The sequence below is a fragment of the Hemiscyllium ocellatum genome, chromosome 6 (genome assembly GCF_020745735.1).
Source record: "Hemiscyllium ocellatum isolate sHemOce1 chromosome 6, sHemOce1.pat.X.cur, whole genome shotgun sequence".
Classification (NCBI taxonomy): domain Eukaryota; kingdom Metazoa; phylum Chordata; class Chondrichthyes; order Orectolobiformes; family Hemiscylliidae; genus Hemiscyllium; species Hemiscyllium ocellatum.
In genome coordinates, this window is record NC_083406.1 from 108,525,193 (window position 1) to 108,540,264 (window position 15,072).

Genomic DNA, 15,072 nt, shown 5'->3' on the forward strand with positions numbered 1-15,072 from the left:
ACTTCAGGCAAAACTGTGCAACTGAACTATCAAATGTCTAGAACAATATAGTGGTGATTATCAAACCATCATACATGATAATGTTATGAAGCTAAAGATGTGTACTGTACCTTTAAGAGAGAGACAGAATGCTGTTCTGAACTGAGAACTTTTAAGCACCTGTGTATATGACTAGATGGCAGTCCCAGTGTACTGGAAAATTGAAAATATTGTAATATTTGGCTGTGAAATGGACACCTGAGTTTTGATTGCTGTTTTGACAATAATTTGAATCTAACCAATTTACATTATGCCCCAGAATACTAAAACCCAATCAATTTTGAATCTATTGTTTTGCTAACATCAAACCAATGAGACGATCCAATGTTGGGGAGGTATAAAATGTGGACATTTTGAAAATTGGTCAGAGTGCAACTGCTGAGGTGACAGAAATGCATGGAGTGCGAACAGCTTGCTCTCCAAGAAATTAGGAAATACTCTCTATAAAAGGTAACTTTTTATGTGAAACTTGCAGTAAAAAGACGACGACCCAGGGAAATCCTCAGCTGGAAGAAGAAAGACACAGAAGACGACAGCAGGAGGGTGATTTTGAAATAAAGTTGATATATCAAGTGTCTTACTGGGACAGTATATTGCTATAGAGCTGGAGGCAGATAGCAAGCAGTTAAGAGAAAGAGGGGGGCTTAGAAATGCGAATACTTGTTTAATGTTCACTTTTAGACTTAAAATAAATTGATGTTATTTTCTTTAAATAGTGGAATTTGGGAGTTTTCTGTCACTCATATTTTAACAGATTACAAGGCGTGGCAAGCTTTTTTGGGTGTTGTTTAAGTAACAGAGGGGTTCACCTCCATATTGTAACAATAAACATGAAAGCAAATCATTTAGCCATCAACTCTACACCAGTGTGTGTCCCCATTTAATCTGAGCCCACCACTTTTCTCATTTCACACATCCTGTATTTTTTTTTCCTTTACCAAGCAACTACATAATTCCTTTCAAAACCAGTTCAGATTGTCATGGTGATGAAAAGAAAATGTACTTCGTGGAAGATTGATTTCAATGATTATTATCAAATGTTTCTAGCTCTTGAATTTGGACTAAAATATCAAATGTGGTTAATTCCAACTCAGTAAAGGGTTGCTGGTTCTGGCCTGAATTAATCAATTTCTGTTCTAGTCCCACGAGCAGCCAAATTTATATGATAGCATCCTTGCAAGAGCCAACATGCAGACAGATTTCCAAATTTTGTCCATGTCAGAACGATTGTCAGAAACCTTGCATCAATTAATGCCAATATTTAATGCGGTGTCACAGCATAATACTTCAACTTAAGAATTGCCAATACATCCTGTTTTGTTTCCTTCTACTTTTCAATCTACCTAGATTGATCTTTTTCTGATATGGATGAAGCATAAGTAAACATTCAAAAACTTGTGACTGATTGTGGTCTGTTGTGCTTTTAGGATAATTAGCCACATCTGGAGCAAAGGCTTTATAATTAGTTAGAAAGGGAAATGGAGGGATAAAACGTATCCCATTACATAAAACATGACCAAAGGCTGACCCTTTTTATGGTTTCAAGAGTTTCCTTTAGCATATTAAAGATTACTTGCTGCAACAAAAGCATTTGGAAATTGAAAAATTATATAAGACTCAAATAATAACAATCCAATTTACAAAATATACTTACTAGGCTTTTAACAACTTTGAGCAGTTCCTCCATTACCACAGCAATTCCTTGATAGCCCAGAAGCTTACAAATCGCTCTAAAATGTGGAGGGCCCACAAAATTTTTGTAGTTGCTGTAAATGCTGCTGTATGCCAAGTTCAGAGCCTGTAAAAATATGTATACTGATGGTTACTGACATAAAAAACACATCTGGTTCATTAATGTCCTTTCAAGAAGAAAGTCTGCCTTCCTTCCCTCACCTGACCTACATGTTTCTCCACACCCACAGCAATATGATTAGCTTTAGCTTCACTAGAACTGAAGTGTAAACTCCCAAAATGTTCTGCAGCTAATGCATTATCTACTACAGAGGAACCTCGATTATGCGGCATTCAAGTAACTGACGTCGCTAACAATGTGCATTCAATTAACTGAACGAAATACTACCCCCCCCCCCCGCCGCTCGTGCCCTTCTGATAATCGAGGTTCCTCTGTACATATGCAATGTTCTTTTTATGCAAGCAAACGTAGATTCAAATGTTGATTTTTGAAACAACTATAAACTATAGAAAGACTGAGGAGGTCTGGTTTAAAACAAACATACTAATTCAGCTAACTACAACATTTGCTGGGAAACAAAGTTTTTAGTCCCAACCAAATTTACCATTAATAATCCAAACAGGTTAAAAAGCTATTATTTTATCATTAATTGGTTATCTCTGCCAAAATCCAAGATGATGATTGCAGAAATGATGTTGTATGCTGTCAGCATAGCTTAATAGTAGCATCTTCATCTCTAATCAAAAATTCATGAGTTCAAGTCGGATTCCATGGAATTGAGTACACAATGTACACTGACAATTCAATGGACTACAAATGGAATAGTTCACTGTTGGAAGCGCAATCTTCAATAAACGACATTAAAATACTACCCCTTTTCCAGTGCACTTAAAACATCCAAAGGCTCAAAAAAAAAGGTAATTTCTCTTCATTTATCCCTTAACCAAATACCACCATATGTAAGGTTTGATTTTACTTAGTTGTTCACAGTCAATATCACCTGTTCTCAGATGCTTTTTGCCAACATATGTTTAAGTAACACAAATAGCAATACATACAAGTCAGGGTACCCGAGGGATAGTTCTAGAAATTAACACTGAAAGGTGGCATCAGGATGTCCACACTATGAATGCAGCAAGTGCTCCAGCATTATTAGGTTAACATAAATGATGACATTGACAATAGAATGACCATTCATCCTTGGAGCCCAAAGATAACGATTTCCCCATATTTGGGAGTAAACCAAAATCTGGCAAAAAATGATTCTATTTCATTTATCCATCATTCCACTTCACAAGGAAAGAATTAGCGATAATATGCATATGCTAGTAAAGCATAAGCAGCATCTGATTCACCACATTGCGCTTGAAACAGAGACTAGCTTGGTTTGCTAATCATAAAATTCATGCAAATATTTTCAATGCAGATAGTTAGTGTAACACATTTACAGGCAAGTAATATCAATGATTTGTGCATTTACTGTCAAGACTTTTATCTAGCTCCATACTGTATATCTTGAATAAGATTGGACAATCAATATTTAAGGTTAACTATGAATTTACAAATTTGTTGACAATTGATCTTGAATGCAGCAAAGTCAACTGATAAGCAACCCAACTTGCCAAATATTGCTTTCATTACTTATTAATGAAAGCAACTTTTTTAAAGATACAAAACAGAAATTACAAGTGATACTTGAAAAGGTCACATTACCAAGTTTGTAACAGTGGATTGAAAATAAATGTTGTAGGTACAAAGTTAAAATAATTTAAAAATGTCCTTTAAAAATGAGACGCTATGAGAAGCATTATCAAATTTGAACAGTAATACGAAATAATCAAAGATATGAAGTAGTTAAACATAGGCTAACAATGAGGGAGGGCAGGTGAAAGTGTGAATGGGGTGCAGGGACAAGAAGCATGTTTGGCACAGGATGATGTGAAAGTACAGACACAAGGGGAATATGACTGAGCATGCTCCCATAGTGCCCTCCTCCACAGAGGCCATGACCGGGCTGCTCCCCTCTCTTGACGTACAAACGATAGTGTGGAAATTGGATTCATGGACAAGGATAAGAGACGACTGGGTAGAGGATGACGGTAAAATACAAGCAGAAGGCATGATGTTTCTGGGTGCTCCCAAAATCCCGCACACTTCCCTCACCCATCCAATGAGACAGTGGCGTGCACGGCCGAACCTGATGCCTAAAGATGGGTGCCTCTCTACCTTGAGACTGCAAGGTGGATGCCCTGCACACTATCTGGAGGCTCTAGGTCCCCAGGGAGCACGAAGATTGCTCCTCTAGGAAGCGTCAGAGTGGGAAGAAGGGGCAGCAATTGGATGGAAGAGGTGCGGGAAAATAAAAAAATAGGAGAAGAACGGGGGAGGAAAGCTTTTACAAAGTCCCGCCTGGAAGACGAAGAAAGATGATTAAACCACATGGGATCCAGCTAACTTGGCAAATTGGATCCAAAATTGTTTTAATGGTAGGAGACAGAGGGTGTTGGTAGAAGATTTTGAGTGACTGTAGGCTGATGTCCATTGCTGTAGAACAGGGTGTCATATTGTTTTTGACATACTTCAAATGATATTGAAGAAAATGTGTGGGAGATAAGTTTGTGGACTGCATGAACATTGCCCAGGTGGTTAATAGGAAGCAAGGCGATCTTAGATTACAGGAAGATATAGATAAGTTGAATAGATCTGTGGCCGTTGGAATTTAACCCTGAGAAATGTGAGCTGATGCACTTTAGAAGTAGTAACAAAATACGGGAACATTTAAGAATGATAGGACACTGGGGAGTATAGAGAAAGAGAGAGAGAGCGCGATCATGGGGTGCTTGTCCACAAATCATTGGAAGCAGCAGAACAGGTAAATATAAGGCAACATATGGGACATGTGGCTTTAACAGTCATGACATAGACTAAAGGAGCAGGAAGTTTATGTTGAAGCTGTACAGAACTTTGGATAGGCCATAGCTTGAATACCATGTGCAGTTCTGGTCACCAAACGAGAGAAAAGATGAGACTGCTCATCAGAAATCCACATCTGAGGAGGGAGAGCGTGCAGAGGAGATTCAGCAGCCTGTTGCGTTTGATAGAGGCTGCACAGGCTCGGATTGTTTTCTTCATAGCAGAGAAAACCGGAGGGGGGGGATGTACATAGGATTATGGAGTACCTGAGCAGGGTGGATAGTAAGCAGCTGCTCCCCTTAGTTGAAGGGTCAGTAACAACGGGGCCTCATTTTCAGATGAAGGACAGGAGGTTTAGAGAAGATTTGAGGAAAACATTTTTAACATAGAAGTTAATGAAAATCTGGAATGTATTGCCTGGGGAGGGTAGTTGAAGCAGGAAACCACACCACCTTTAAAAGGTACATGAATGAGTATCTGAAAAGTTGTAACATTCAAAGCCACCAGCCGAGTGCTGGAAAGTCGGATTAGGGTAGATGGGATGGTGCAGACGCAATGTGATCGATGGGTCTCTTCTGTACAGATGACTCCATGAAGTAGGATGTGGGGGAGTAAATTGTGGATGGGAAAGAGGGGGAAGGGGTTAGCCATTACTATCACAATCTTTGATCGATATAAAAGAAAAATATAAACATGTTTATAATCACAGACAAAAACGTAATTGTAATTGGGAATCTACCTTATATTTAGGTGTAAAGGGATAGGACTTATACAAATAATGTAAGGGTCTTGGGTAATGAGGGACCTCGGGGCTCAGGTTCATAATTCTTTGAGATTTGCATCACAGGTAGACACGGCAATTAAAAGGCATTTGGCACACTTGCCTTCATGGCTCAGTCCTTCGAATAAAGGAGTTGAGAAATCATGTTGAGGTTGCACGGGACATTGGCAAGGTCACTTCTGGAGGACTGTGTCCAGTTCTGGACATCCAGTTATAAGAAGGATATTGTTAATCTGGAGGTTTCAGAAAACATTTATGTGGATGTTTTCATGCAGAGGGTGGTGCGTGTGTGGAATGAGCTGCCAGAGAAATTAATGGAGATTGGTACAATTGCAACATTTAAAAGGAATCTGGATGGCTACATGAATAGGAAGGGTTTAGAGGGATATGGGCCAAGTGCTGGCAAATTGGACTAGATTAGGTTGGGATATCTGGTCAGCAAGGATGACTTAGACTGAAGGGAGTGTTTCCGTGCTGTACATTTCCATGACTCTACGTTGCTAGGTATGGAAGGTTTGAGTTATAAAGAAAGGCTGGGACATTTTTCCACTGGAGGGTAGGTGATTGAGGGGTGACCTTATAGAAGTTTGTGAAATCATGAGGGGTTTAGCTAGGGTTAATAGTGAGCATCTTTTCCCTAGGATGGGGGATTTCAAAATTAGGGGGCACATTTTTCAGGTGGGAGGAGAGAGATTTAAAAAAAAGACATGAGGAGCAAATTTTTTTTATAATGAGGGTGGTTCGTGTGTGCAATTAATTTTCTGAGGATGTTCTGGATGAGGGCGCAATTCTGACATTTAAAAGACAGTTGAATAAGCATATGAATAGGAAAGGTTTGAAAGGTGAAAAATTTAGTTTGGGATTATGGTTGGCATCGACTGATGGACTGTGCTGTATGACCCTACACTCTATACCAACCCAACATGTAGCTTTGAAGAAAAAATCCAAGAATAGCTTTGTTGTATTCTTTTTCTATTGATCCAATTACTAGCAACAGTGAAAGCAGTTTTCCAGATTCAATCTTGAACAGTTGAGTGACATACTTTCAACCAAACACTTTTGAAATCAATCACAAGCAGACAATCCAGCACAGTAATTTAGCAAAGCTGTGCTTACACCTAGCCCATAATGGAGTCAATCAATCTTGGGACTGATTGAGTTTTCATCTCGTATCTGCACAATTATTGCACTAGGGGTGGCGAGATAGCAATCAGCTGAAGGAAAGGCAGGCCAAAAGACGACAAAGATAGATATGTACAGGTCAAGGATTGAGCCTTCTTGCCCTATAAAGCTGAGCCACAGACACTATGGTTTATTGTCAAATGTCAGATGACATTTTCTTGCCAATATGATTTTTGGTCGTATTTTTAATGTTAAATGTTAACACAAGAAACGTCATCTGCAAACATTTAGAGCAGAAATCTTGTTTGTGAACAAATATCTGTAACAATCTACATTTTCACTGAATGCTGTGAAATGAGACCCTTCTATTGTGGAGTGGAATTTTCCTAACAATTACGAAAACTTAACATCCACAGGCAAGTTACTAAATTAATGAAAACTAAAGTAATTGTTGAAAATACATAATCTACAAATGCTTACTAGTTTGTCATGTGTTAAGTGCCTTCTTAACTTGCCTCATTAATATTCAGCCTCCCATCTTAAACTTGCCAGACAAGTTTGACATCCGGAAAACCTGTCAAGGAAACAAGAGCAACCCTCTTGCGGATTCAGCCAACCGCTTGCTTTGAATGACCTCATATTGGAAACTGAGCACCAACATTGCAGGGTTTCCTCTGTGGGCACCAACCTCACAAACCACAGACAGCACCTGACATGTACCGGCTCTTATAATACTCATGCTACATCTCTGACCCATTTACAGGATGAGTTTGCACTTCAACGCTGCACTTGCAACTATCACTGCAGTACTGTAGTCTGAACACTTTATACACTCACACTCAGCTCATGGACTGGACCAGGATACATCTCCAAGCTCTTTGCTCAGTGTCATAGTGCTCAATGATTGAGTCTACACAGCATCTAAATCTTACATTGTGTGTTTTACCTCCAAAGCCAAAGACACCTCATATTACTGCTGTCTTGCCATGCCATTTAGCATGAACCCAACACCAGGAAGCCTGTCATGGTTATGAGCAAACTGCTGTCAAGGTGAAGGGAATTATCTTCACTCAAAGGCTTTTGGCACAAATAAGGTGTGGCCATGCTTGGGGGCAGTCAGAGGAAGATCCTCTTCTCATGTATGTTAGGCAGCCCAACAATCTTGTTGCCCTGTTTCCTTCATGGAATGAGATAGACAAGCAGGTATTTGTGGGAGATTACAAGTGGTACGCACAGTTATGACTGTTCTAAGTGGGGAGATGACCCAAATGGGTGGGTAGATAGCACAGAGGGCTTCAACACTTAGCAGTGTTGGCAGATGAGAGTGAGTGGTTTAGTTCAGGCCAGTGAGAGTGATACAACATGAGACTTTGTGGGAGGTGTGTACAATAGCACAGATGGAGGGAGAGAGAGGTCGCAAAGAGAAAATGATGGAACTTACCCTGGTGGAGTTGAGAACGGCATTGACCTTCTTCCTTCAGTGCTAACCATTCTTCCACATGGTTGCTTCAACCGGGTGTGGCAACCTGGGATCAGGGTTGCATGGTCTGATGTCACATTCTCCACTGTTGGTTCTGAAGAATGAGGAAATCCTTTGTTGGCACCACACTATCCAGCAGGACCTCCAGGTCTCTATCTGCAAATCAGGGTTTCCTCCTGCTTGCCATATCTGAAGCAAATGTCAGGATCTATGCAGGGCAGTTCCAGACTGAGTGCTTGTCGAGTTGCACAATGTGCTTGTGCCACCTTTAAGAGCTCAAGCGATGCTGATGAATTACAGGATATTTATCATTGGCGAGGAATGTAGTGCGGCAAGGTAGGATACAAATTGGACACCAGCTGTACCATAGGGGCATGACTGGTAATTAATGAGGCAAGTTTGGTCAGGTGCAGCTAGATAACTCACTACAAACCTTTAAAAAAAACTCGACACAACTTTGTGTCAGTCCAAAGAAAGCAAGATTCAACCAAGAGACTTTAAATCAGGATGGTGTGCAACTTGAGGGAAACCTGCAAGTGATGGTGTAGCCACGAATCAGCTATCTTTGTTCTTTCAGGTAGTCTAGACCCAGCGTTTGGCATGTGCTGTAGAAGAAGCCTTGATGAATTGTTCCAGTCTGTTTGTGAATTACACATGCTGCTGCCATACTGCACTGGTGAAGAGAGAATACTTAACATGGTGGATGAGTGCCAATCTAGCAGGCTGCTTTGTATCAGATGTTTCCAGCTTCTTGAATGATGTTGGAGTTGCACTCTCCCAGACAAATGGATATCATTCCTCTCTTGTACCTCGTCCATGGTGGATAGGCTTTGTCTATTTGCTGTAGCATTGTCCAATTTATTGTTATTTTTAGTTCCTTATTTCAATTATTTTATACAAAATACACAGCAGCTGCCCTGCCAATTTCACACACAGTCAAGAACACTAACCTACCTCCGTGCACACCTGGCTCTCCGTGGTTTAGTAATAAGGATTGAGAGATATATCAATTTGTCAATTACTTTTTGTTTTGTTTGATTTATTTTCTTGCTGCTAATTTATTTCATTTAATTAGATGTATGTTTTGCCGATCACCAGTTGAGCGCTAAATTTCTGTCTCACACCATGATTCTCAATGTTGAGGAGCCGGTGTTGGACTCGGGTGTACAAAGTTAAAAATCACAACACCAGATTATAGTCCAACAGATTTATTTAGAAGCACTAGCTTTCGAACCACTGCTCCTTCATCACATGGTTGTGGAGTATAAAATTGTAAAAGACAGAATTTATAGCAAAGGTTTACAGTGAGATGCAACTTAAATTATATATTGAAAAGATCTGAATCATTTGTCAAGTCTTTCATCTTTTAGAATGGCCATGTTGGTTTTTAGTTCTTTCTGGGATTTACAGATGAACGAACTGAAACCAACATTATTATTCTAAAAAACTTGAGACTTAAACAATCCAGATATTTTTCAATATATAACTAACCTTAAAACAAAACCAATATTTTTCAATAAGCTTGACACAAACCAAGAAGACAGCAATTCTATTAATAGTAAACACAAAATATCTCACCTTGTGTACTAAGGCTAAGCAACAAACAGGTGAATGATTGTTAAACAGATTGATGAAAAATCAACAGTCAAGGGATCCCCTCTGAATACTCATTCAGGTTATCCTGAGGCAGAGTACACAATTTTAATCTCTATTCTGCAAAATGAAAAACCTAATCATACTTCAAGATTCAATGTTCAACAGTCAAATCAGACTAGAGCCTTTTAAATGCAAAGTACACTTTCAATGGGAATTCTTGAAGATTGCAACAACCAAAATTTATTGAACAGATAATGGTTTGCAGCATTATGATCATACTTTAGAACGCGTGCCATATTGGGAAATACACAACCTAGAAGGACAAGACCAACAGATGAGTGGGAACACGATCAATTCCAAATTTACTTCTAAGGAACACACCACCCTGATTTGGAACAACATTGTTGATTCCTCATGGTCAAAATCCTGAAATTCCCTTCAAGACAGCCCCAATGGAAGCACCACACGGACCACGGTGCTTGAAGACGAGGAGTCAGATCTCCTCCTTGAGGGCAATTAAGGATTAGAAATAAATGCTGGTCAAGCCAGGGATGTTTTTACTATGTGAAAATTGAAAAAATGAATGGAGTTGAGAACAGATAAAAGCTTTAATTTACTTGACCCCATCGTCTCAAAACAGGCCATTTTCTAGGGAAGATTCCTGTGGCTCCAAGTGAATATGATTAAGATTTACAATCTTTCATTATTATGCGGGAATTTGTATATTTAAAGTAGTGGTAAAAAAGATCTTGGTTTCAGTCTGTGAAGTTAATTGATATATTTATGTAGTCAAATAGTTATTTGGAGTAGTAAAGTAAAAACATCAGTTCCAAGAAAGCATATGACATTCTGTATTAAATGACCAAATGTTTACAAAATGGAGCCATAGGAACTGCAGATGCTAGAAATCAGAAATAAAAACAAAGTACTGGAAATGCTTAGCAGGTCTGAGGAAGGGTCACTGGACCCAAAACATTAACTCTGATTTCTCCTCAAATACTGCCAGATCTGCTGAGCTTGTCCAGCAATTTCTGTTTTTCTTTACGAAGTGGAAGTTTTATGACAGAGAGAACAAACTGAGGGTCACTACTGATTTCAGTTCAGCTCAGAAAAACACACTCATCCCAGCAGAGGTCATTTTATTAGTTGCATGGACATCTCCAGCCTGGAAGAGTGTATTCTACAGAATCTCAAGACTGAGAGTGTTTGTGAAGCCTTCAAGCATAGAATTTCAAAATCTGTCAAAACTAAAAAGAGACATTTAGGACATCAGAACTGGGAAGACGACTTCAAGCCAGCAAAACTGGGAAGATACAGTTAAGTAAGAAACTTAAGAGTTAAAAATAGGAGTGATCAAGTTTCTGGAAAGGATATTGATGGTAAAGTTGAGGCATTCTTCTTGCTGATAAGATCTTTCCTAAACGATTATATATTTTGCCTTTTTGTAATAAATGCATGCTCGTTTATTAAAGATCACTGGCAGTATCAGATGAATATGTTCATTGACTAACCATCACAATAACCAAATGCAAAATTAAATTTATGAATCATTAAGCCAGGTTTCTTTGGGATGTGACTTGTCCTGTACTACCATCAGCTGAAGTCACGAGTAAGTTAACATGTTTTAGGTACCATAAGGCAAAATGTCCATATTACAGAGGAAGAAGTGCTGGACGTCTTGAAATGCATAAAAGTGGATAAATCCCCAGGACCTGATCAGCTGTCCCTAGAACTCTGTGGGAAGCTAGAGAAGTGATTGCTGGCCCTCTTGCTGAGATATTTGTATCATCAATAGTCACAAGTGAGGTGCTGGAAGACTAGAGGTTGGCTAACGCGGTGCTACTGTTTAAGAAACGTGGTAAGGACCAGCCAGGGAACAATAGCCCAGTGAGCCTGACGTCAGTGGTGGGCAAGTTGTTGGAGGGAATCTTAAGGGACAGGATGTACATGTATTTGGAAAGGCAAGGACTGATTAGGGATAGTCAACATGGTTTTGTGCGTGGGAAATCATGTCTCACAAACTTGATTGAGTTTTTTGAGGAAGTGACAAAGATGATTGATGAGGGCAGAGCGGTAGATGTGATCTATATGGACTTTAGTAAGGCGTTCGACAAGGTTGCCCATGGGACACTAATTTGCAAGGTTAGATCTCATGGAATACAGGGAGAACAGAACTAGCTCAAAGATAAAAGGTGGAGGTGGAGGGTTGATTTTCAGACTGGAGGCCTGTGACCAGTGGAGTGCCACATGGATGGGTGCTGGGTCCTCTACTTTTTGTCATTTACATAAATGATTTGGATGTGAGCTGAAGAGGTACAGTTAGTAAGTTTGCAGATGACATCAAAATTGGAGATGTAATGGACAGTGAAGAAGGTTGCCTCAGATTATAAAAAATCTTGACCAGATGGGCCAATGGGCTGAGAAGTAGAAATGGAGTTTAATACAGATAAATGAGGGGTGCTGCATTTTAGGAAAGCAAATCTTAGCAGGACATACACACTTAATGGTAAGGTCCTTGGGAGTGTTGCTGAACAAAGAGACCTTGGAGTGCAGGTTCATAGCTCCTTGTAAGTGGAGTCGCAGGTAGATAGGATAGTGAAGGTGGTGTTTGGTATGCTTTCCTTTACTGCTCAGAGTATTGAGTACAGGAGTTGGGAGGTCATGTTGCGGCTGTACAGGACATTGGTTAGGTCACTGTTGGAATACTGCGTGCAGTTCTGGTCTCCTTTCTATTCGAAAGTTGTTGTGAAACTTGAAAGGGTTCAGAAAAGATTTGCAAGGATGTTGCCAGGATTGGAGGATTTGAGCTATAGGGAGAGGCTCAGGTTGTTTTCCCTGGAGCTTCGGAGGCTGAGGGGTGACCTCATAAAAATTTCCAAAATTATGAGGATAGGGTAAATAGGCAAAATCTTTTCCCTTGAATCAGGGAGCCCACAACTAGAGGGCGTAGGTTTAGAGTGAGGGGGGAAAGATATAAAAGAGACCTAAGAGGCAACTTTTTCACACAAAGGGTGATACGTGTATGGAATGAGCTGTCAGAGGAAGTGGTGGAGGCTGGTACAATTGCAACACTTGAGAGGCATTTGGATGGGCATATGAATAGGAAGGGTTTGGATAGATATGGGCCGGGTGCTGGCAGGTGGGACTAGATTGGTTTGGGATATCTGTCGGCATGGGTGGGTTGGACCAAAGGTTCTGGTTCCATGCTGTACATCTCTATGACTATAAATGACTGGACTCTATAACTGACTGAATGCCCTTGTGGACAATACAGTATTCACTATAGAATAACATTGATGCCTTTGACTTTCAGCAGTTTACAAAATCTTTAAACTATGTGAGTGTTGAATAAAAGCAGAAGAGATGCATGGGCATTGAGAAAGGTTCTTAACATTAAATCAAAACTTAAAATCATAAAAAGATCTTTTGTGTAAAAGCTGAAAAGCATTTAAGCAAAGTGAAACAAAATGGATAATCAAATGATAGCAAAGCAAGTAGTAATATAGACTGAAGGAATTTGAAATAAATGAGAATGAGTCTTTACTAAAATATGCTAGCTGGTTATAAATGTTCAAAGAGACTTTTACACTGGCTATTTCTGGAACTGCTTAATACAACACAGATTAGCTTAGAAAAAAAACTAAGTGTTCATGTATTTAAATCAATAAATAAGGATTATTGCTTTGAGAAAAGAACTTGGGTATGATTTAGAATGATGTTCTGGCTGTATCAGAAGGTTATATTATCTGACCAAGGAAGCAGTGAAATAACACAAATTTTTCAAAGGATCAATGGGCTAACATAATTCTCTCAACCCTGAATGAGCTGAATTTCTAAACCGAAGGATGACTTAAATTTTATCAAAACACAGATACAGAAAATGTGACACGAGATTTAACATACTGAAAAATTTTAATAATCTTTCAAAACGTGACATCAGAGCATCATGAGGAGTCATTGTGGCCAATGGTGTCGAGGAGCTGAATTAACCTCAATCATCAACCCAGACCACTTCAGTAAACATGACACTTTGAATCTTGTTGATTCATCTTCCTAACACTGATCAAAGACATTAAAGAGGGCAGAGAGCAACTAACATGGTTACAGCATGGAATTGCTCATGATTAAAGATGGTGCAAGCCTGAATAATTTCTTTACTTGAAGGTGCAAAGAAAGGGAACACAAGGTTAAATATTTCTACAAGTCAAAAAAAAACTAAGGACGATGGATAAAAACTCAAGTTCTGAAAACAAAAATCAAGTTTAAATTTGAGGCAGTGACAAACACTTTGAGTGTAACTGGGATGGTCAATATGGGAGATTAGAAACATACCAGTGTTTCATTTCCTTTTCCAAAAAGAAAAGGTGAAAACAAACCAGACATCTACAGTTCAGTTACTCTTCATTCTACCTAGAATAATGAAACATCAAGAGTAAATGTGGAATATAACTGCAGTGTAAAAACGTATTCTTCAAGTGACCGTGGTACCAGGTTTCTTGATCTTGGATTTATTTTCTCTCCATGGATAGGATTTTGGAATTGGCAAGTGTCGAAAAATAAATATTTTAAAACTGAATAATTTGCATAAACTTAAAAACAAAACTGCAGGTATTAGATAGCATATATTAAAATCAGGTGAACCAATGAACAAATGAGACAAAAACAGAAATTACTGCAAATACTCAGGTTTTCAGCATCTGCAGAATAACTCTGCTTTCCCTATACAGATGCTGCCATACCTGCTGAGTTTCTCCAACAACTTCTGTTTCAAAATTTCCAACATCCACAGTTTTTTGTTTTATGTTAAATAAATGTAACAATACTGGTTTCTAAAAATGGTGCAAGTTACTCAGTGGGGTTCCACAGGGGTTGATTCTAGGATTCTTAATTCATTTTAATCACTAAGACTTGTGCATGCAGGACACAATTTCAAAATGCGCATACCACAAAATCTCAAAGTGATCAACAGTTCTTAGCGCTAAAGGGGTCAAAAAGTATGGGCAGAATATGATCAGCCATGATGGATAATCAATAACAGAGCAGGCTCAAAGGACTGAAAGGCTTACTCCTTCTCCTATTTTCCAGGTGTATTAAACCAACTCAGGGTTCTTAGACATTTCAGGAGAACATGGATTATTAGAATGGGAAGACTCATAGCAGATGAAATTTATTACAGAAGGTACAAAGTGATATATTTACACATTGGATACAGAAGCAAGGATGCTATGGTGAACATTTATACAACACAGGTTCAACCTTAACTGGACTATGAAGTCCAATGGTGGGAACCACACTTGAGGGAGATTGGGAAGGGACTGAAGAGGTTGAGAAACAAATTACAAGAATGGTTGCAGGGTTGAGTGACTTCAATGACATGGACAGGTTGGAGAAGCTGGGATGTGGAGTAGAATAGATGGGACAGGAGATTGATAGAAGTATTCAAACCAA

The 15,072-nt window shown here is 39.2% G+C and overlaps 1 protein-coding gene across 3 annotated transcripts in view; it reads right to left on the minus strand.

The window, feature by feature from the left end:
- Positions 1-15,072, minus strand: part of cyfip1 (cytoplasmic FMR1 interacting protein 1) — a 196,914-nt gene that overhangs the window by 37,536 nt on the left and 144,306 nt on the right. For all 3 annotated transcript variants that reach the window (XM_060826251.1, XM_060826253.1, XM_060826252.1), the window contains exon 24: positions 1,694-1,837. In XM_060826251.1, the coding sequence (XP_060682234.1) occupies positions 1,694-1,837 (144 nt within the window). The remainder of the gene's footprint in view (positions 1-1,693; positions 1,838-15,072) is intronic.